The sequence below is a fragment of the Narcine bancroftii genome, chromosome 3 (genome assembly GCF_036971445.1).
Source record: "Narcine bancroftii isolate sNarBan1 chromosome 3, sNarBan1.hap1, whole genome shotgun sequence".
Taxonomy (NCBI): domain Eukaryota; kingdom Metazoa; phylum Chordata; class Chondrichthyes; order Torpediniformes; family Narcinidae; genus Narcine; species Narcine bancroftii.
This window is the reverse complement of record NC_091471.1, coordinates 355,212,487-355,234,638: the sequence shown is the minus strand read 5'-3', so window position 1 is coordinate 355,234,638 and position 22,152 is coordinate 355,212,487. Positions and strand designations below refer to the sequence as shown.

At 39.1% G+C, this 22,152-nt stretch overlaps 1 protein-coding gene across 7 annotated transcripts in view; it reads right to left on the bottom strand.

The window, feature by feature from the left end:
- The window catches only part of cep131 (centrosomal protein 131), a 118,659-nt gene that overhangs the window by 21,179 nt on the left and 75,328 nt on the right, over positions 1–22,152 (bottom strand). For all 7 annotated transcript variants that reach the window (XR_011354850.1, XM_069929935.1, XM_069929934.1 and 4 more), the window contains 5 exons: positions 21,261–21,386; positions 17,615–17,731; positions 15,346–15,448; positions 7,701–7,902; positions 7,043–7,150 (listed from right to left, as the gene is read on the bottom strand). Coding sequence is in view for 6 of the 7 variants with exons in the window: in XM_069929935.1 (XP_069786036.1) it covers positions 7,043–7,150; positions 7,701–7,902; positions 15,346–15,448; positions 17,615–17,731; positions 21,261–21,386 (656 nt within the window). In the remaining variant the exon portion in view is untranslated. The remainder of the gene's footprint in view (positions 1–7,042; positions 7,151–7,700; positions 7,903–15,345; positions 15,449–17,614; positions 17,732–21,260; positions 21,387–22,152) is intronic.

Here is a 22,152-nt window from a genome sequence, read left to right as displayed (position 1 = left end):
GTCCCCTACCAGCCATGAGTCCCCTACCAGCCATGAGTCCCCTACCAGCCATGAGTCCCCTACCAGCCATGAGTCCCCTACCAGCCATGAGTCCCCTACCAGCCATGAGTCCCCAACCAGCCATGAGTCCCCTACCAGCCATGAGTCCCCTACCAGCCATGAGTCCCCTACCAGCCATGAGTCCCCTACCAGCCATGAGTCCCCTACCAGCCATGAGTCCCCTACCAGCCATGAGTCCCCTACATGCCTATGACTACTACCTGCATGACGTACAGGATGCACAGCAGTGGCTGGAGTTTCCAACAACAACTCCATCATTTGTGACTTCTACCAAATTCTGTAACTTCTGGAAAATGCCTCTTGGCACTCATTCTCAGTTGTTATATGTTGATGATTGTTCATCACTGTTGACACAAAGAGTCACCATTTCTCATGTCACAGCACAGTGATGACCATTTCATAAGGACGACTACATTTCAAAGGCATGGCTCATCACGACTTTTTCCAAAAGAACTGCCACAAATACTAGTCCTTTAAGTGACATCACCGTCAAATAATTTTAAAAAAAAAATCATTTTAGATATTTATCTCCACATTGTTCTTATCTGAACTTTGGGACTCAATAAGTACCACATTGTACAGTCAATTTTTGCATAGAAATGCATGCAATAATCATTTATATGTGCGGGTCAAAGATTTTATATGCTGATGACAGTAGATCTAACTCAGCAACTCCAGATTTGACCCTTGGTTCATCCACTTCATGAGACTCATCACTAACATAAATTGGTCTCAGTTTTCAGACTCTTGTTACTCCTTGAAAGCTAAGAATGAATATTAGATATTAGATCTGGGTGTTAACATGATCATTTTTAAACTAACAGGTAGGTCTCACTAATTTGGATTGGTTAGATACCAAAAGGTCAAAGTTCAACACAAACAGCTTACCAAGGAACAATATCTTTCAGGAAAGAATTAAAGTTGAATAGAACGTTAATATTGGAAAACTAGAGGAGTCACGTGATGGAGTAGTGGCCGGAAGGTGAACTCCAGCCCTCTCCAGAAAAGTCGGGAAAAACAAGAGAAAATACAAAGGCACAGAAATACAAGTTAAAGAAAAGTGAGTATAAAGGTGGAAAGAAGATGGAGACAAAAGAAGAAAAATCAAAATCAACGGTAAGAAGAGAGGAAGAGAAGACAACGGAGGAAAAAGGTGAAGGCCTTACCTGTCCGAAGAGGCCCGCTGTGGAGAGAGGAGCCCACTACCTCAGGTCGGTAGAAAAAGAACTACAACAATGGCTCACAGAGCCGAGTAAAAGTGCACAACCGCGCATGAAAAAAAACACACCGACGGGAGGGGGGACCAGCTGGGGAGTCGATCTCCACAGCCGGCAACGACAGCTGCAGAACACCTGCAGCAAGAAGAGACCACAGAAGACAAAAGAAACAAGAAAGAAGAGGAGGAAAGGGCACCAAAGAAACAACAGATGGCCAACCCAGAGGAAAAGAAGAGGAAGAATACAGTGAAATAGATAAAGGGAAAGGCAAGGTAAAGGATATACTTGCTCTTGTTAGAGGATACATGGAGTCATTTAAAGAATGGCAAACACAGGAATTCAATGATTTAAGAAGAAGAAGAAACAACACAGAAGAGAAAGTGAATAAAATAGATATGACCTTAACAGAAATGGGGAAAAAAATGGACAAGATGGAAGAACGGGCAATAGCAGCAGAAATGGAGGTAGAAGACTTAAAAAAGAAATTGGAGGAATCTAATAAAAAAACTAAAGAGACACAAGAACTACTAGCTCAAAAAATAGATATAATGGAAAATTATAACAGAAGAAATAACATAAAGATAGTGGGCCTTAAGGAAGATGAAGAAGGCAAGAATATGAGTGAGTTTATAAAAGAGTGGATCCCTAAGACCATAGGATGTCCAGAACTACAGCAAGAAATGGAAATAGAAAGGGCACATAGAGTATTGGCCTCTAAACCACAACCACAACAAAAACCAAGATCTATTGTAGTAAAATTCCTAAGATATACTACAAGAGAAAAGGTACTGGAGAAGACAATGGAAAAAGTAAGAGAGAGCAACAAACCACTGGAGTATAAAGGGCAAAAAATCTTCATTTATCCAGATATAAGTTTTGAACTCCTAAAGAAGAGAAAAGAGTTCAATACAGCAAAGGCCATTTTATGGAAGAAAGGTTATAAATTTACACTGAAGCATCCTGCGGTATTGAAAATATTTATTCCAGGACAACAAAACAGACTGTTCTCGGATCCAGAAGAAGCACGAAAATTTGCAGAACAATTACAAAAATAGACTGAGGGATGAAGACGGGTAATGAGAGTAAAAATGATCACGATTGATATGTATGTGGGTAAAGACAAAAATAGACTGAGGGATGAAGACGGGTAATGAGGGTAAAAATGACCACGATTGATATGTATGCGGGTAAAGAAGTATAAGAGTGAATAGAGACAATGGGCATACGTGAAAGTATCTGTAATTAGAGGAAAACATAGATAGTATAGACAAGAATTAATAAGGGAAGGTAATGGAATAGAGAGAATAAGGAGGGAATTAAAAGAGTGACCTTTGTGACATATGAAAAGTGAAATCTTTTCTGGGGGGGGCTGGGTGGGGGAAAAGAGCGGTCACTGCAAAATCAGTTGACGCTTGCGAGTGGATTCGCAAATCCAAATGGAGAGGGGAGATGTGGTTGTCCGACAAGGGATAAAGGACAACTCAGGAGGGGAAGGGGAGATTGGGGATAAAGAAGATAGAAATAAGAGAATAAGGAAAATGTTGGATGTTGTAGGAATGTTGTCTGGTAAAGAGTTGAAAATAAGAAAACAGAAATGGAAAAGGAGGAAAGGTAATGATGGAAAAATGGAAAGAGAAGATAAACAAAATATAAAATGGCTACGCTGAACTATATGACTTTAAATATTAATGGAATACATAACCAAATTAAAAGGAAGAAACTACTAAATTTACTGAAAAAGGAAAAAATAGATATAGCATTTGTCCAAGAAACACACTTAACTGAATTGGAGCACAAGAAATTAAAGAGAGATTGGGTAGGACATGTAACAGCAGCATCGTATAATTCAAAAGCAAGAGGAGTGGCTATATTAATTAGCAAAAATGTGCCATTTAAAATAGAAGAGGAAATAATAGATCCAGCAGGGAGATATGTTATGATAAAATGTCAGATATATTCAGAGCTTTGGAATCTACTTAATATATATTCACCTAACGAAGAAGATCAAAAGTTTATGCAAGATATCTTTTTGAAGGTAGCTAATACGCAAGGGAACATATTAATAGGAGGGGATTTCAATCTGAATTTGGATCCAAATATGGATAAAACGGGGAAAAAAATTAACAGGAAGAACAAAGTAACCAAATTTATAATTAAATCAATGCAAGAAATGAAACTTGTGGACATATGGAGGAAACAAAACCCAAAAGAAAAGGAATACTCATACTACTCGACTAGTCATAAAACATACTCAAGAATAGACCTATTTTTGTTATCAGCTAGTATGCAGGATAGAGTAAGAAAAACAGAATATAAAGCGAGAATGCTATCGGACCATTCACCCTTAATACTGACAGTAAAGCTAGAGGACATCCCTCCAAGAATGTAGAGATGGAGATTAAACCCCATGCTACTTAAAAGACAGGATTTTAGAGAATTTATTGAAAAACAATTAAAAATGTACTTTGAAGTAAATACGGAATCAGTGGAAGATAAGTTTATACTATGGGACGCAATGAAAGCATTCATTAGAGGACAAATAATAAGTTATGCAACCAAGATGAAGAAGGACTATAATCAGGAAACAGAGCAGTTGGAAAGGGAAATAGTAAACATAGAAAAAAAATTAGCAATAAAGGAAGATACAACCAAAAGAAGAGAATTGGCGGATAAAAAAATAAAATATGAAACATTACAAACATATAAGGTGGAGAAGAATATAATGAAGACAAAACAGAAATATTATGAACTAGGTGAAAAAACACACAAAATCTTAGCATGGCAGCTTAAGACAGAGCAAACTAAGAAAATGGTATTGGCAACAAGGAAAAAAGACAAACAAATTACATATAATCCAAAAGAAATTAAGGAAAACTTCAGAGAATTCTATGAACAATTATACCGAACTGAAAACGAAGGGAAAGAAGGGAAAATAGATGAATTTTTGACTAAAATTGAACTACCAAAACTACAAATAGAGGAACAAAATAAATTAACAGAACCATTTGGAACAGTAGAAATACAAGAGATAATAAAAAAATTACCAAATAATAAGACACCAGGAGAGGATGGACTCCCAATAGAATTCTACAAAACATTTAAAGATCTATAAATACCGCCCCTACTGGATGTAATCAACCAGAATGATGAGACACAAAACTTACCAGATTCATGTAAAACAGCAATAATTACAGTGATACTAAAACAAGGGAAAGATCCACTCTCACCAGCGTCATATAGACCAATATCTCTGCTAAACACAGATTATAAGATAATAGCTAAACTATTAGCAAACAGATTAGCAGAACAGGTACCGAAAATGGTAAATTTAGACCAAACTGGATTTATCAAAAAAAGACGCACAACAGACAATATTTGTAAATTTATTAACTTAATTCATGCAGTAGAAGGAAATAAAGCACCTGCAGTAGCAGTTGCTTTAGACGCAGAGAAGGCCTTCGACAGAGTAGAATGGAATTACTTGTTCAAAGTATTGCAAAAATTCAGTTTACCGGAGAAGTATATTAATTGGATTAAAGCATTATATAAGGGACCGTTAGCGAAAGTGACAGTAAATGGACATGTATCAAAGCAATTTAACTTAAGCAGGTCAACGCGGCAGGGATGCCCACTATCACCATTATTGTTTGCGCTAGCTATAGAACCACTAGCAGAATCGATAAGAATAGATAATAATATAAAAGGAATAAAAATAAAAGACAGGGAATATAAAATCAGTTTATTTGCGGATGATGTGATAGTGTACTTAACAGAACCAGAACTATCAATAAAAGAACTATATAAGAAATTGAAGGAATATGGAGAAGTGTCGGAATACAAGATAAACGTAAATAAAAGTGAAGCAATGCCTATGAATAACGCGGATTTCTCAAAATTTAAGAAGGAATCCCCATTCAGATGGCAAATGCAGGCAATAAGATACCTAGGTGTACAAATAAACAAAAATCTAGGCCAATTATATAAATTCAATTACAATCCACTAATGAAAAAATTACAGGACGATTTAGAGCATTGGAAAGAGCTACCACTAACACTGATAGGAAGGATAAACTGTATTAAAATGAACATTTTTCCAAGGATACTATACTTATTTCAGGCATTGCCAATACAACTGACAGTAAAATTCTTCAAAGAGTTAAAGAAAATAATAAGGAAATTTTTATGGAGAGGGGGGAAACCGAGGATAGCACTAGATAAATTAACAGAATGGTATAAACAAGGAGGCTTACAGTTGCCAAACTTCAAAAATTATTATAGAGCCGCACAATTAAGGTACCTATCAGATTTTTATCAAACAAGGGAAAAACCAGACTGGACGAGATTAGAATTAGATAAAATAGGGGAAAAGATACCTGAACACATATTATATAAATGGGACGAAAAATTGGTACAACATAGAACTTCTCCAGTATTACACCATCTCCTCAATATATGGAAAAAGATTCATGTAGAAAGAAATAAAACAAATTATCAATTACCAAAACTAATATTGACGCAAAATAAGATACTCCCTTTTACAATAGACAACCTTTCCTTTAGAAAATGGGAAAAAAAAGGGATTAAAAGAATAGAAAATTGTTTTTCAGGAAGTAGATTCTTATCCTTTGAACAAATGAGAGATAAGTACAATATAACTGGAGATACAGCGCTGGCATATTACCAACTGAGATCCTACTTGAAAGATAAATTAGGAAGCAATTTGAGTTTACCAGAGGGAAGTAACCTTGAATATGTGATTACAGATACAATGTTAATCAAAAGATTTATAACAAATATATATATTAAACTGCAAGAAAAGGAGAATGAGGAAACAAATGGTAAAACTAAACAAAAATGGGAACAAGATTTAAATATAAAGATAAAAAAGGAAACATGGGAGAAATTATGTTCTGGAACGATGAGAAATACAATAAATACGAGGCTGCGTATGATACAATATAATTGGTTACACAGACTATACATTACACCGCAAAAGTTAAATAAATGGGACCCAACAGTATCTGATAGATGTTTTCGATGTAAAAAAGAAAGGGGAACAACAATTCATGCAATCTGGACATGTGAGAGAGTAGAAAAATTTTGGGATGATCTCAATCAGATATTAAATAAAATAACAGAAAACAATATACCAAAGAATCCAGAGATCTTTCTCCTAAGTAACATAAAAAATAAAGAATTTGGAATTGACTTGGAAGATGCACAAAAAAGATTTGTTAAGATAGCCCTAGCCGTAGCAAAAAAATGTATTATGTCAACCTGGAAATTGGAAGATAATTTGAAAATACAACAATGGTATATAGAAATGAATAAATGTATTCCATTAGAAAAAATAACATATAGTTTAAGAAATAATATTGAAATATTTGAACAAGTATGGGAACCTTACATTAAATACAATAGCGAAAACCTACCGGGGACAAACATTACCTAAGTTGATGGAAGGAGAAGGAAAGAAAAGAATGGACTCAGTAGAATTTCTGGTGTATTTTTGTTGAATGACAACATTGTCTGACTGAATTAATGCAACCTAGATTGTATACCTAAAATGGATGAGGGGGGGGTGGGGGGGTGGCTTGGGAGGAGGGAGGGGGGGGTAGAAAAAGTCACTGTAAATGTGTGAAAAAGAAAAAGTGTATATCATGGCTATTGTGATTTATGGTGTGAAAAATAAAAAATTAAAAAATAAAAAAAATTGGAAAACAAGGTAATAAAGCTTGAACTCCCGATTACAATAGCCCTCTCACCGAGCTGCCTGCTGGTTCAGCCGTTCCTTTTCTTCAGACACCTCAGCATACAGTCTCCTTCGCTGTTGTTGGATAGCTTGCTCCTCCTGTTCAAGCTGCTTCTCATATCTGTCAACACACATTAATGGTCAATTTCAAGATTTAATGCAACTATTATATCTTTTCAACATTGCAAATACATGCCCATTGCACAGAAAAAAATAAGCCAATGAGCTGGAGAGTATTAGGTATTTTTCAACATTGATAACAAAAAAATTAAGAAGTTCAAGTATTAATTTTTCTCATGGAATTCATGTGTAAATAATCATGTTAATAATAATGGAAGAAAACACAAGTTCTTCCACAGAGTTATGATGCCAGTCTAAGTATTTCAAATTACTTATTTTGATAGTTTCTACAATCTCTTTACATGTAAAGGAACTATTTGGTTTAAAATGATACTTTCTTTTCTCCCTTTCTGTGAATATCAGGAGACATTCAAACTCATTTTGATCAAATAATCTCTCTAAAGAATGTTTATGCTTTGGGATAAAGCTCAAGGCCTCAGTAATTTTAAAATAAAATCAGTAGTATCTGAGAGCAATGTTGATGCACCCTCATTGAATTGTGAAATCAACAAATATTAGAAGGCAGTAATTGAATTAACTTCTCCCCAAACCTCTGTCTGGCCAGATTTCGCTCCCTCTGGCAGAGGTCTTCTTTCTCCTTCTCCAGCTGCTCTCTCAGATCTTCTATCTGCCTAACGTAATGGTGAGCTGCACGTTCATCTGACTGCGCGAGTTCAGCCTCATGCAATGCTTTCAGCTTTTTGATTTCCTGCTTATGTTTAGCGATTAGCTTCTGAATCTCTGGCTCCAAGCCTGAAGGTCAAACACAAAGTTACGCACGTCTGTGAGATTTCAGATTTATTGTCAGTACATACATGATATTCACATACAACCCTAAGATTCCTTTTTCTTGCAGGCACAGCAGAATTACCACTAATTGGTAGTGTAGAAAATAAACTACACAGCGTGAACATGTAAACAATCAAAACAACTGTGAACAGATAATGAATGTAAATAAACTGACTGTGCAACACGGAGAGCAAAGAAAATCAGTAAAGTGCACAAGTAAGAATCCTTAAATGAGTCCCTGATTGAGTTTGTTGTTGAGGAGTCTGATGGTGGAGGGGGAAGCAGCTGTTCCTCAACCTGGTGGTGCAAGTCTTGTGGCACTATACTTCTTTCCTGATGGCGGCAACAGCAAGAACAGAGCGTGTGCTGGGTGGTGTGAGTCTTTGATGATTGCTGCTGCCCTCCTATGGCAGCATTCCCTGTAGATGTACTCAATAGTGGGGAGGGTTTTGTCTGTAATGTCCTGGGCTGTGTCCACTACCTTTTGGAGGGCCTTATGCTCAGGGGTATTGGTGTTCCCATAGCAGACCGTGATACAGCCGGTCAACACACTTTCCACCACACAGCTCATGAAACTATTCCAAGGCATTTCACAGAGGCAGAAGTGAGGAGGTGGAAAACAAAGGAAAAGGTGATGACAAGGGTGGAGGAGGCACAGGTTGAGGAGGAACATTTGACTTTAAACGATTTGAAACTTGGGGGTGGCACTGGTATGTAGATTACAGAATCAGGAGTGGCTACTGCAATATATATTAACAATAACAGGGGTAATGGCCAACCAAGGCAGGAAACCCTCTTGCCTGTTGGCTTGTGCTCCTCCCCATTCCCCCGCCTTTTTCTATTTCAGGCCTCTACCTGTTTTTGGACACTCCCCAGGAAGGACTCAGGCCTGAAATGTTGATTGCCTTTTACTTCCTATGGATCCTATGTGATCTGCTTGAGTTCTCTAGTATTACATGGAATACATGTATTGGTGGAAGCTTTTTTTAAAAAAAAAGAATACGAGGACTTATTATGTGGTAACAAAGGCAAAGATGAGGGTTGTGGTTGTAAATTTGAACTTTTAACTTAGTGAAGAATACTGTAAGTTAGTGATCAAGTGAGCAGACAGGAGTCTTGTTTAAAAGTCACTCGTTGTTCAGGTTAATAGGAACTGCTGGAAAAGGCCTACTGGCTTCTATTACTGAGCATGAAGTTATAATCTGTGAACCAGAAGGAAAAAAAAAGTTCCCATATTTAACACAGGGTCAGAAACAACAGAATTATGTTTTTAAGAAAGAAAGATTTTATATTTTAAATAGAGTCAAATACCCATTTAACTAAAACAATTTTTTTAAGAAATGCCTATACAAAACTTATGAACTGAGCAGTTAATTTAGTTTCTACGAAATACATCAAGACCGCAGCAGCTTTTACCTCTTTTTATTCATTTCTGGGATCTGGACAACATTGGCAGGTCTATAAGTAGATACAGATATATTGCCAGAGTACATGACATCACATAGAACCCAGAGATTCTTTTTTTGTGGGCAAGGCAGAATTACCACTTACTGGTAGAACAAAAAACTGTACATAATGTACACATGTAAATAAATAAATAAATGTAAACAAACGGTAAAGCACAAAAGTAAGAGTCCTTAAATAAGTCCCTGATTGAGTTTGTTGTTGAGGAGTCTGGTAATGTGAATGCTTGATGATTGCTGCTGCATTCCCTGTAGATATTCTTGATGGTGGGGAGGTTTTTGCCTGTGATATCCTAGGCTAAGTCCACTACATTTTGCAGGGCTTTACATTTGGAGGTATCGGAGTCCCCATACCAGACCATGATGCAGCTTTCCACCACATTTGTAGAAATTTGCCAGGGTTTCTGATGTCATACCAAATCTCCACATTCTCCTGAGGAAGTCGAGGCACTGGCGAGCTTTTTTCACAATGCCATTAGTATTGGGTCCAGGAAAGATTCTCCAAGATAGTAACTCCCAATAACTTAAATTTGCTCATCCTCTCCACCTCTGCTCCCCCACAATAATCACTGAATACAGTGATACTGGATAGGGTTTTCCCTTCCTGAAGTCAACAATCATCTCCTTGGTTTTGGTGACATTGATTGCAAGGTTGTTCAGCCAAGTTTTCAATCTACCTCCTGTATATTGACATCACCCCTTTTTATACACCCCACTACCATGGCATCATCAACGAATTTGTAGATGGTGTTCTTGTCATAGCAAGCCACACAGTCATAAGTATAAAGCAAGTGGAGCAGGGCCAAGAACGCAGCCCTGTGGTACTCCGGTACCGATGTGGTCTGGAGGTGAGGAAATGAAGGATCCAATTACAGTGGGGTGTTGAGTCCCAAGTCTTGGAATTTATTATCTATCCCAATTACCCTCAAGGTGATGAGCAAGATTCAAGATTTTTGTCATATACTAAAACAGAAATGTGATAAGAGAAAATATCCTTTAGCCTATCATAAGGCAGACAAAGATTCACTATCAACAAAATTTGCCCAGTACTCCTTACAGTCTGAGAAAAGAAGCAAAAGACTGTCCCTCCAGGGTCACTGAACATTCATGACTGCGTCTCCAGAGCTCCTATAGCCACATAGCCTTCAGTCCAAACCATCAGAAACCCGATCTCCAGATGCACAGACCTGTCACAATGAAGAGCCTCCAGCAGCCTCTCACATCCTGGTTCTGATACCTGGGACTCTTTCAGCCAGTCCGCAGCCTGGTGTGAATCCTTTGAGTGCACCTTCTGGTGCACAGATTGTAACTTCATGCTAAGTAATAGAAGCCACTAAGTAATAGGTTTGGAGCTGCAGAAGAGTCACCATGATGCATTTTAGGGATGACATGCATTGCACGAAACTGGTGATGGGAATAGCTTAGGAAGGTTGATGGATTTCCAATCAGGTCAGATGTGTGGTCCTGGATGGCATCAAGGGTCTTGAGAATTGTTACTGTTGCCTTCATCCAGGCAAATGAAGAGTATTCCATCATGTTCCTGACTTGTGCCCTGTAGCTGGTGGAAAGGCCTTGGGATGTCAGGGAGTGAGTCACTCCCTGCAGGATATCCAATCCCTGACCTGATCCTGTGGCACTGTATTTATATAGCTGATCTGGTTGAGTTACTGGTCATGGCAATGTAATTGAATTTTTAAAGTAAATGGTGTGGCCTGCAGATTACTTGCCACCTGTCATCCCATGCCTGAATGTTGTTTGTGTCGCCCAGCATGCAGGCACAGGTGTTTTCATTTGCTGAGGAACTGAACATGGAATCATAGAGCAATAATCAGTGAACATCCCACTTCTTACCTCATATTGCAACGAAGATCATTAAAGATGGTTGCACTTCGGACACTCCCCTGAGAAGTTATGTGCTGCAGAGATGTCTAGGGATTGGAACGATTGCCCTCAACAAGCTTTTCCTTTGTGCGATCACTGGTGTTTTTTTCTTTAAACCCCACTGCCTTCAATTTCACTATAGTGCCTTCACACAAGGGCACTCATTCCCACCTCACCTCTGGAATTCAGCTCTTCAGTTTACATTTGGTTCAACGCCAATAATAAGCTCTGGGACCAAGTGGTCCTGGTAAAACCTAAACTGATCAACAAGAGTAGAAAACTAGGGCTGTAATTAGCCAGATTGAATTTATTCTGCTTTTTGAGGCAGAGCTACTTGTGGAGTTCCGATCTTTAGTACTAAATCTCAGTCATTGTCTAGTCCCATTTTCTTTGCCATTTCTAATGCTTTCTTGTTATCACCTGGAGGGAAGGAAATTGGCTGGAGACAAAATTCTACAATTAGGAGGAAGCAGAGTAGATTATCTACGATTGCAAATGTTTCAGCCTCATTTCTAGCACTCACCTCCTTGTTTAATTAAATCAAGGAGGCATAAGCTTGAAGAAAGTCAAGGAACCATGAAGCTGTCAAAGAGTCAATTGCTTCCTATTAATGCAAGCCTACTGTCATCCTAAACAGCTCCATTAAATTTCCCTTCCATCTGAACCGGCCAATTTACTGGGTCTGTAGTGAGTAATCTGGCAGCGTGAAGGGTCCCAACCAAGAAGGGAGAATAAAAATTCAACTGGGCTCTGTCAGAGCCTGGCCAAGTTAACTCATTAGTCACTCTCTGGCGGTATGAATGGTCTACTCAACTTACTGGGTACCATAAGTCTAGCAGGTCTATTTCACAGTGCGGCCAGCTGTGCTCCAACAGCCCAGCCGACTGCACAGTTATATTTCGCAGCACGGCTGGTCGCGCTCTGACAGCCCAGCTGACTACAGTTATATTTCATAGCACAGCCGGCCTCGCTCTGACCCTACCGTCAGCCACCCTCTGACAGCCTCGTTGACTGCACAGTTATATTTCACAGTGTGGCCAGCCATACAGTGAAATATAACTGGTATAAGAATAAGTAATAAGCCAATTCTGAAACCCTTCATCAGGGCTGAGTGAACGAGATCATGAGCTGGGCATCTGCGAGATGCAATGAGTGTCAGGGCCCTAGTATTGGCATGGACTGGTGAGGATGCGTCACGCCTTGTGTCTTCTTGCCTTGCATCGGTTTCACCTGATTCTTTCCAATTACCCTTAGGGAGGAGGGGGGGTAGTTCTCCACAGGCTCGTGGTATGGGGCGGCAGATGCTCAGCTGTGTTGGCTGAAGATGGGGAGTGGGGTTTAGGGAAGACCTTCCCTCCCCACCTCACATATCCAGCTCCATCAGGTGGTCAGAGGGGAGTGGACACAAGGCCAGGGGAGAGCACTGCCCTGTCCCATGTGACATGTCACACTGGCACCATTTGACCTGCTCCCGTTGTACTCACACCATGCCTGAACCCCACAAATTAGAACATCCTCCCCTGAGCTTCACTGCTGCAGAATAAGTATAGTGGACACTAAAGGAAGATAAAGGCAGGGACTGGTATTGTGATGGAAAATCAGAAGGTTGGAACCACTCAGCATGTCGGGCAGCATATGTTGAGAGAGAACCCCAGTTCAATGAGCTGAAACACTCACGCTACCTCCTCTCTCTTCTCTGCAGAGGCGGCCTGACCTGCTGAGTGCTCTCAGCATTTCCTAATGGCAGGGTTTAGGAGATGAACAACGTCTCTCACGTCTCATCTCTGCCATAGATAACGAAGGCTCCACCTGTCACCACGACCAGAATCACCTTCCCTCTCGCCCTGTGATGCTTGCACTCCCCTGGCATGGGAATTTCTCAGGATTGGATCGGGGAGTAGCAGGATGGGGACCCACTGCCTGCACTCTCCCTGCTCCCTGTGCCCAAACCATGGGAACCTACGACCAGACGGAGCCCTCCCAAGACCCCACAAACTAAGATGACCTTTCGCCTGGGCTGAATCAATCCCGCTGTTAAAGGAGCTATTTATGGTGCTATGTAACACCAGGCTACTACACAATGTTATCAGTGGTATTAAATTTAATTGGTTAGTATCTTTTCAGTCTGCCTGGTTCTCTGCACCTTGCTAATTCTATCAGCAGACATCTGATGGTTCCTGATCTTTCTCAGAGGTCATGAATTCCTGTTCCCCAAATCAGCACCGTTCCTCACAGGTGGGTTTATTATAACAGGGTTAGAAGTAAACAGGCAAAAGGTTTTTAAACAGGGAGAAGCAGTCTCTCTCGCTCTGCCATGTGAATAGACTCGTTTACTATTCTTTCCCCCACCCCCCCCCCCCCCAAGAGTAATTGCAAGGAATCAGGTGAAGCTGATGCTAGGTTAGGTGACATAAGGCGTGGTGCTGGCATGGCATGGAGGCAGATGCATCCTCACCAGTATTAGGGCTTGGACATTTCACTGCCTCTCACAGACCCTCAGCTCATGCTCTTGTCCACTCTCTGTCCTAATGAAGGGTTCCAGTATTGGCATATTATTTATTCTTATACTTCATAGCACAGCTGGCCACGACGTGAAATATAACTGTGCAATCGGCGGAGCACCACAGGGAGGCAAGACCCCCTAAAGTGCAGGGTTCCCGAAGAACCAGGTAAATCATGGTGCACTGGGAAAAGTTCCCAGGGTGCAGCATACCCAGTAAGTTTACATGCTTACAAGGAGGGTTGTGAAGGGGCTAAAATCCCTTTTCACACTGGCTAACCAGTAGATTGACCATTCAGTGAACCAGTTAAGGAAGTTGCGTCTGTCTTTCACGCTGGACCACTGTTAACCAGTTATCGGTGTCCTTTCACACTTATCACAAGGCAACCATGGGGATAGGGGACTCTATCCTCCACCGGTAATGTCTGAGTGATGCATTGAGCTGTGGTGCGCCTGCCCTAAATCCTGATTAATGTTTTATGATCTTGTATTTAAACAAAATCAATCATGCCTGATTATAACATAATTAAGCATTATGTACAGCCCAGAATGAGCCCTTCAGCCCCTGTTGTTGAGCTGACTGATATAAACCTTTATAAATTTATAAAAGTCTGTGGGAAAGTAGAATAAAACATAGGTGCACAATTTATAAACACCGTGAGAAAGTCCTAGCGGAAACAGCGCACAATTTATAAAGACCATGGTAAACAGCGATGGTGGGCCTGCCCTCACAGAATTCCATGCAGCAGGGAAAGGGCTCGATTCACGGAGAACTCATGGAGGGGTTTCTCTGCCACACGGAATTCACCATCACTCTTTCTCTTTCCCGCTGCGACCTTCCTACTGTCCTTTAGAAATTTATATATTTAGAAAGGTTTATATAGTTTGGCAAAGTTTATACCTTCTTTTTAATCTTTTGTTTCCTTCATGTTCCTTCACTCATGCAAAAACTTCATTAGCATGTCACGACTTTGTCCCTGGATAGTCCATGTCCCTTTCACACCGTGTTAATCAGCATGCAGACGTCAGTCGAGGATGTGATTTCATGCCTGCGTGCTAATTAAGGAGCTTTCATACTGGACCCTTAACTGGTAGATTGGCCGTCAAGTACTATGTCGAGGTTATACACCATTAAGTTTGTGTCATCGTCCCCTCCCCAAGAGTTTCTGATTTTAATGAAGCGCTTAAGCACATTGAGTATACTGCTTTAGTAAATAAATATCAGCGAAGGTGGATAGAACCTGGACCACAAAGTTAGGCTTTTTAGGAGGCATCTGGGAAGAACAAAGACAGGAAGAGGAGTGTCACATTCTCCCTTGCTTGTGTTTGACAATTTCTGGATTTGTAAATAGAAATTAGAATGTAGGGAAATGTAATCATATCAGACCTCTTTTAATTTGCAAAGCATTAAGTAGTTGAACTATGAATGTATAAACATTACAGATCATTTTGTTCCTTTGCAAAATGCTAACACAATTAGAGTTCATTGGTAGTATCTACTCACAAAATGCCTGATAACCATCAGGAATTTTGGATAGAACTCACAATTTTATATGCTGGTACCTTTTACAGTAATTTCTTTAATTTTCTTTGTTTTCTCATCTATCCATTTCTCTCTGCGTATTTTTTCTGTTGCGCTCATTAATTCTTTTAACTTCTTGATTTCCTACAAACAACAACAAAAAAAAAATCACAAGGACGTTAGAAGAAACTCTACATTGTAATAGGGCAAATTAACAGCATGGTTTGCCACTGAAAAGGAAAGCAGCTCAGTGAAGGTTTACTAAACTAATGCCTGGAATGGTGAGTCGCTTTAGGTGCAAAACTGTACATACTAGGTTTATATTTGCACGAATTGAGAGAAATAAGAACAAAACTTGATTGCAGTATGGACGTTAAGGTTGTTTTAACATGTGAGAGAATCCAAGAGAATGTACTGTTTAAAAATAAGCAGTCTCCTCCAATAACATGGAAATTCTATGATTTTTTTCACTCTCAAAAGTTTCATGAATCTCGGGAGGTTCCTCAGTGTGCAGGAAGCAGAGTTTTGGAATGTTGTTAAGATTGAAGTAAATACTTGAAAAGCAAGGGAGTGAAAGCTGAGAGTGGGTGGAGGAGAGGGCAGAGCTGAGGTGACAATCAGATCAACAATGTTCATATTGGATGGTGGAATAGGCTGGATGGGACAAAAATCAATTCTTAAAATTATAGAAAATATGGAGCACCTTCAGAATCTCCCCCTCTCCAATTTTCTGATTGTCAACTATATCTACTCAGATTTAAACACCACAGAAATGGGCCCTAAGATAACCTTGAGTTAGTGCCATTTACCTGTGTTTGATCCATAGATCTCTCTACCTTTCCTATCCATGTATCTGTCTAAATGTTATTTGAACATTGTAATTGTCCCAATCTCTGCAACTTTTTCCATATCTGACCTCTCAGTTCCTCTTTAATGGGGTCAGTGATCAACTCCCCCTAGTCACCACCTTCCACCCAATTAGCCAACACCAACATTTCCGCCAGCTGCAACAAGATCCAACCACAACAAAATATAATTTAGTATTTTTATTCTTGTCCCACACTTCAATTTTGACAAATATTTAAAGGTAATGTTTAAAGATAAAGGTTCTATTTTTTAGAATGTAACATACATGAAATTCTTAAACTTTTGTCTACCATAAGGCAGACAGTCACCACTTTAACCAGCGCCCCTCACATTTCCCAATTATATTGATTGCTCTAAAACTATAGAGATTCCATTCAACAGAATTAGAATATAGATAATGTTATTCTCGACTTTGACAAGGGATTAAGGATAACTCATGAAATTATAGATCAAGTATCTTAACTGCATTGGTAATAATAATCCTATTATCTTTGCTTCAAGATGTTGTAGAATATCTTCTTACAATCAATGAAATAATAAAGGATAGTCAACACAGACTTCAAAGTCCTTGTTAAATGACTATTGATTTCTTTGAAGTTGTAATAAGATTGGACATGCATAATTTTGTAGATGGACCTAAAAATATTTGTTGTGATACAAATTAGTAAACTTCTGAATAAAGCCTAGCAGTTGGGAAACAGCAGCTAGCTGAATGAACTACAGAGATAGACAGGGACTGCAAACCCATATCAACAAGCTACCAGAATGAGTCCATAAATAAGCAAGTAATTCTCCTGCATTGTGTTTTTGCATAAATAAGCAAATACATTTCAGTATAGATGGAAAAAGATGGTGCTTTCAGGTGGTAGAAAAAAACAAGGCTACTTGCTCATGGAATAGAGGAGGAGTTTAATTTGGACTGTGTCTTAAAAAAAATCTAGATTTAAAATAATCATTAAAGTTGCAATGCAGGTTAACCAATGTATTAAAGTACTAAAAACCCATTGTAGCTCATTTGATGAATAAAATTCAAAAGCTGAGCTTTGTAGAACCTTGACTATAAAGGAGAATTCAGAGTTCTAGTCTCTATGTTATTTGATGAATGTAACACAAGAAAAGGGTCAAAAATATTTAAAATGGGTGAAACTATGATTGCAATTATGAAGGGTTCAAGCAATGACAAAGTAAATGTTATCATTTACAGGTGAGTTTTAACCCTAATAAATCCCAAACCTAAAGAGAGATCAGAAAAATCTTCTTTAGCCAAAGAATGTGGAATGACGGGAAATAGTTGAGATGAATTACAGAGAGAAGAGAAAAGAATAAAAATATATGCCAATAGTATGTGATAAAGTAAGGCGGCTGAGATTTGAATAGAGTATAGGGAATATTGAGTGGCTAGGCTACAAGGCCTACAGTGTTAACTCAAAGAATAATACTCACCAGATCGTGCTGACCTTGTATCTGCTGGATTTTCTTTGCATATTTCTGGTCCATTTGCTTCAGTTCATTCACCATCGTCTCACATTTTTCATTTAACCCTTTCTTGTCATCTATCAGCTGTTGAAAATACATAAAACCTCAGAAATTGCTCTCAAAGCAACCACACATTGGAAAGCGATCTTTTTCTTCAGTTTTGATTTCTTTCTTTGGCTTGGCTTCGCGGACGAAGATTTTAAGGAGGGGGTAAACGTCCACGTCAGCTGCAGGCTCGTCCGTGGCTGACAAGTCCGATGCGGGACAAGCAGACACGGTTGCAGCGGTTGCAGGGGAAAATTGGTTGGTTGGGGTTGGGTGTTGGGTTTTTCCTCCTTTGCCTTTTGCCCACCTCACAGTTTTGATTTACTTCAGTTAATTTGAACACAAGTCAACCTTGCAAGGTGGTCCACATAGGAAGCAAAAGAGCAGCATTGTACTTTTGAATTAACTGGAGTGAATATTTGGTACCTATCAATACCACCAGTGTGCAGCACGTTGATCCTTATTTTTAGGGGTGACATCTTTCCAGATCGATGGCCATTTCTCTTACTTTGCCGTGGAATCTGGATCTGTTGCTTTGCACAGCAGTTCTAACTCAACTCCCAGCTCGTTTGAAAATTTCAAGAGGACAGACAAGAGTCATCCATGTTGTTTTTATTTTTTTTTTGGCTTTATCCCCAGACCTCCACTTTGTATTTTGTTGGATGGTTGTAAATTATACATCAACCACAAAATAATTGAAGTAAAATGTTCCCACTGTCCACAAATCACTCAAGTCCCACAAGGGTAGATCAGCACAAATGTAACCAATACAGAGGTGCAGGAAAGTAACGTGGACCACTGCCTAGACGTTAGAACGGCATGACAAGAAGCAGACTGACAAGGAGATTACTGAACAAAGCACTTCTTCCCCAAGTTCTGCACCAAATGCTGAAGGATTAGGAGTGTGGAGCTGAAGTGCAAGCAGCACCTTAGGAGTAGTTCCCCCCAGTCTCCCCCTCCCCAGATATTCAAAAGAGGATGATACAACCTCACATTCCTAACAAAGACAATACAGACTCATTCAGGCTGCAAACCTCCCTCAGTAGGACTACAATAGTGTGGCCTGAATGTTAATTCTGTTTCTCTTTCTACAGATGTTGCCTGATATAACTGAATGTGTTCAGTATTTTCTGCTTTTATATCAGATTTCAGAACTGTTGTGTTTGCACAAAAAGGATTTTTATCTTTAGATGATCAAGTTGCATGCCTCGCCATTTGTACTACTGCAAGAGTGAGATTCCTCTGTATGCTTCCACCCATCAACATGGGATACTGAATTGCTGCTGCCTTGAGAAAATATTGCTAATCATTCCTATGCCAGCTGTTGTGAAGCTTTCTGATGCCACAGATCCAGTGATGGACTCCAGTCCCACAAGTTCTCCAAGTTAGCCTTATTAATAGCATCAATGGCGTTAGTCAATAAAGTTCCGAGTCGATTAGCTAAAAGCACTTTGCATCCCCTGCAATCTAATCACAGAACAACTTTTATGTATGGTGGGTGGTTGCGAAACTTAGAGGGTGGATGGTGAGGGAGACTTTTCCTAAATGAATAAACAGTCATACAAAGCTGTGAATGAGTGGTTCAAAATGAACCAGCAAACATCATACTACCCACAGAGCTTTCAATAGTTGCATCAAGCTGTATGGAATATACAGCACAAAAGAGGTCAACTGACCCAACCACCTTGTAAATATTTATACATCACTTGAGCCTTACCCAATTTTAACCTATTCAACTTGATCAGCATAATCCTCTATTCCTGTCTTCCTAAAAAAATTGTCTACCCTTCTCTCAACTGCCTCAAACCCTCCATAGTCTCACAACTCTCCAAAACAATTTTTTTTCAACATACAATGCATCTTACTTACTAAACTTTTCAGAATTTTAAAGTCATCCTTCACCATTCTTTAACCTATCAAATACCACTGGCACCTGACTACAATCTTTAACCAATGAAATACCACTGATTATCTGTCAATGGAAAAAAAATGTGAGTTGCTGAATTTCATTGGACAACAATTTTTTTCAAAAAGTTTACTTCCTGAAAAAAAAATTGGGGGCTTACAATTGACAACTTCAAGCATAATATAAAGATTTGCTGTATCACGTCGAAAATTGGAGGAACATTAAATTAACTTTCATTCAACTTAACATGTTTAATCACACAATGATACTAACCCAAACTCTCAGGTTGACTGCACGTGTTGCACAACAAATGCGAGGAGCCCAGGGTTTATTTTGGTCACCAATTTTACAATCAAAGTAGGACTCATAGGCTTTCTTAATAAGTCCAGTCATGCTGGATCTTTGAGCCTCAAGCATTTACTTGCCACAAATGTAACATGTGTCACAGCTGTTGCAATACTGACAAGGTACTTCTGCTGTATTGAATCTTCCTGAAGACAATAAATCCTACTGCTAAGTACACTCACATGTGCATCAACATCCAATCTTAGAAGATAACTTGAGAATACAACAATGGTATATAGAAATGAATAAATGTATTCCACTAGAAAAAATAACATATAATTTAAGAAATAATAATACAATATTTGAACAAATATGGGAGCCATACATGAAACACAATAGAGAAACCCTACCGGGGACATCTACCACCTAAAATGACAGAAGGAGAAGGAAATGAAAAGAATTGACTCAGTGGAACTTCTTGTTTATTTTTATGGAGTGACAACATTGTTTGACGGGTTTAATGTATCTTAGATTCTGAACTTTAAATGAATGGGAGGGGAGGTAGGGAGGGTGGGATGGGAAGAGGGAGGGGGGGGAGAAAACGACACTGTATATATTTGAAAAGAAAAATGTATGTATCTTGATCAATGTGGTTTATAGTGTGAAAAATAAAAATATTTTAAAAAACATCCATTCAATCTATAACAATGTAATGCACAGCATCTGTATATGTAAGCTGCTTTACATCCTGTTTGCATCTATCCTAAGCATGCCCGGGCCTAAGACAATATTTGCATAGCACTGGCACTGAGTGCGTGCCCAGGAATGCTTGGACTGACCATAGCAGCTTGCTTTGTGGGCAACATACTAGTGGACTTAAAATACAATAGGAAGTCTTGGGCAGCACAGTTAGTGCAATGCTGTTACAGTGCCAGCATTCGGGACCAGGGTTTGAATCCCGCGCTGTAAGGAGTTTGTACGTTTTTTCCATGTCTGCATAGGTTTTCCTCAGGGGCTCTGGTATTCTCCCACCCTTCAAAATGTACTAGGGATTATAGGTCAATTGGGTGTAATAGAACAGCATGGGTAGTGGGCGAAAGAGCCTGATACTCTGCTATATGCCTACATTTATACGAATTTAAATTACAAAATTGGTTACACCTAAAAAACAGTACGTGATAGAAGAGTTTTAAGGTGATTTTCATGATCAGCTTCCCCAAATCCATAAAATGCACCAGAAGTGTTCAGGAAGCAAAATCTTCATTGTCCAGTGTAGTCAATGTTCTGATTGCCCAGCTGGACTTGTGGCTTCCTTTGCCCAATGCAGGATTTTTTTTTTTGGCAAGATTGATTGTAAAATAAAGCTGATTGTATTACCTGATCAATGAACGTCAGATGCCGTTGGATGGTTGTTTCATATTGCTCCTTCTGCACTCTTAATTGTTGGCTCATTTCCTTTTCAGTTTCCTTCATGTGACGCACAGTTAATTCCCTTTGTTGTGTCTGTTAAGAACATGCTTTGGTTACTTGACGATGAAACAGAAACTAATCACACCTTCCTTGTTTCTCAGAGAAAGAAAATAGTGCAGAAATCTCTCCTCTCTCATAAGGACTAAACACATGGATCAAGAAGTGTCTGGGACTTGAATTCCACTTTCAAGATTCAGTTTTTCAGACTTCACTGAAACAGAATTTCAGAACTGCCTGCAACTAAGAATAATTTTAAGCCTCAATGTAACCATCTTAAGGAAAATGCACCATAGATGTTTAAAAAGCAAAAGAAAGAGGCCAGTTATTAAGACTTTCTGGAGATTCAACAGAAAATAAATGTTGTGAAGAAATTTACCAAATCACTAATTATAAAGTGACAATGCAAGAGGTAGCTTAAATGATTACAAGATTGTTTTAGATTTGCAAGAGTTCATTTGTGTTTTAATGCAATTACTGTAATAGAACAATGTTGTAATGAGCACTTAAGCAAACACCTGTCATGTATCAAGGATGTAAGGTGAAGCAGCAGAATTGAAGTTCAATTAAATCAAAAATAATGCAGACTGCTGAAATATAATGATGCTTTGCAAATAACTAAAGGTTTTCCGACTTGCGACTTACATTCATCCGTACGTCCAACAATTTTTTTTAAATAAAGAAAAATATAAAACTTGTGCGATTATGGTGAAAATTGGGCCTATCTATGGTGGCTGCCATGATGGCTGGTGGCGTACCTCTTGTGAGAGCTGGCCTTGGTGGTTGCCATGTTAAGATATTT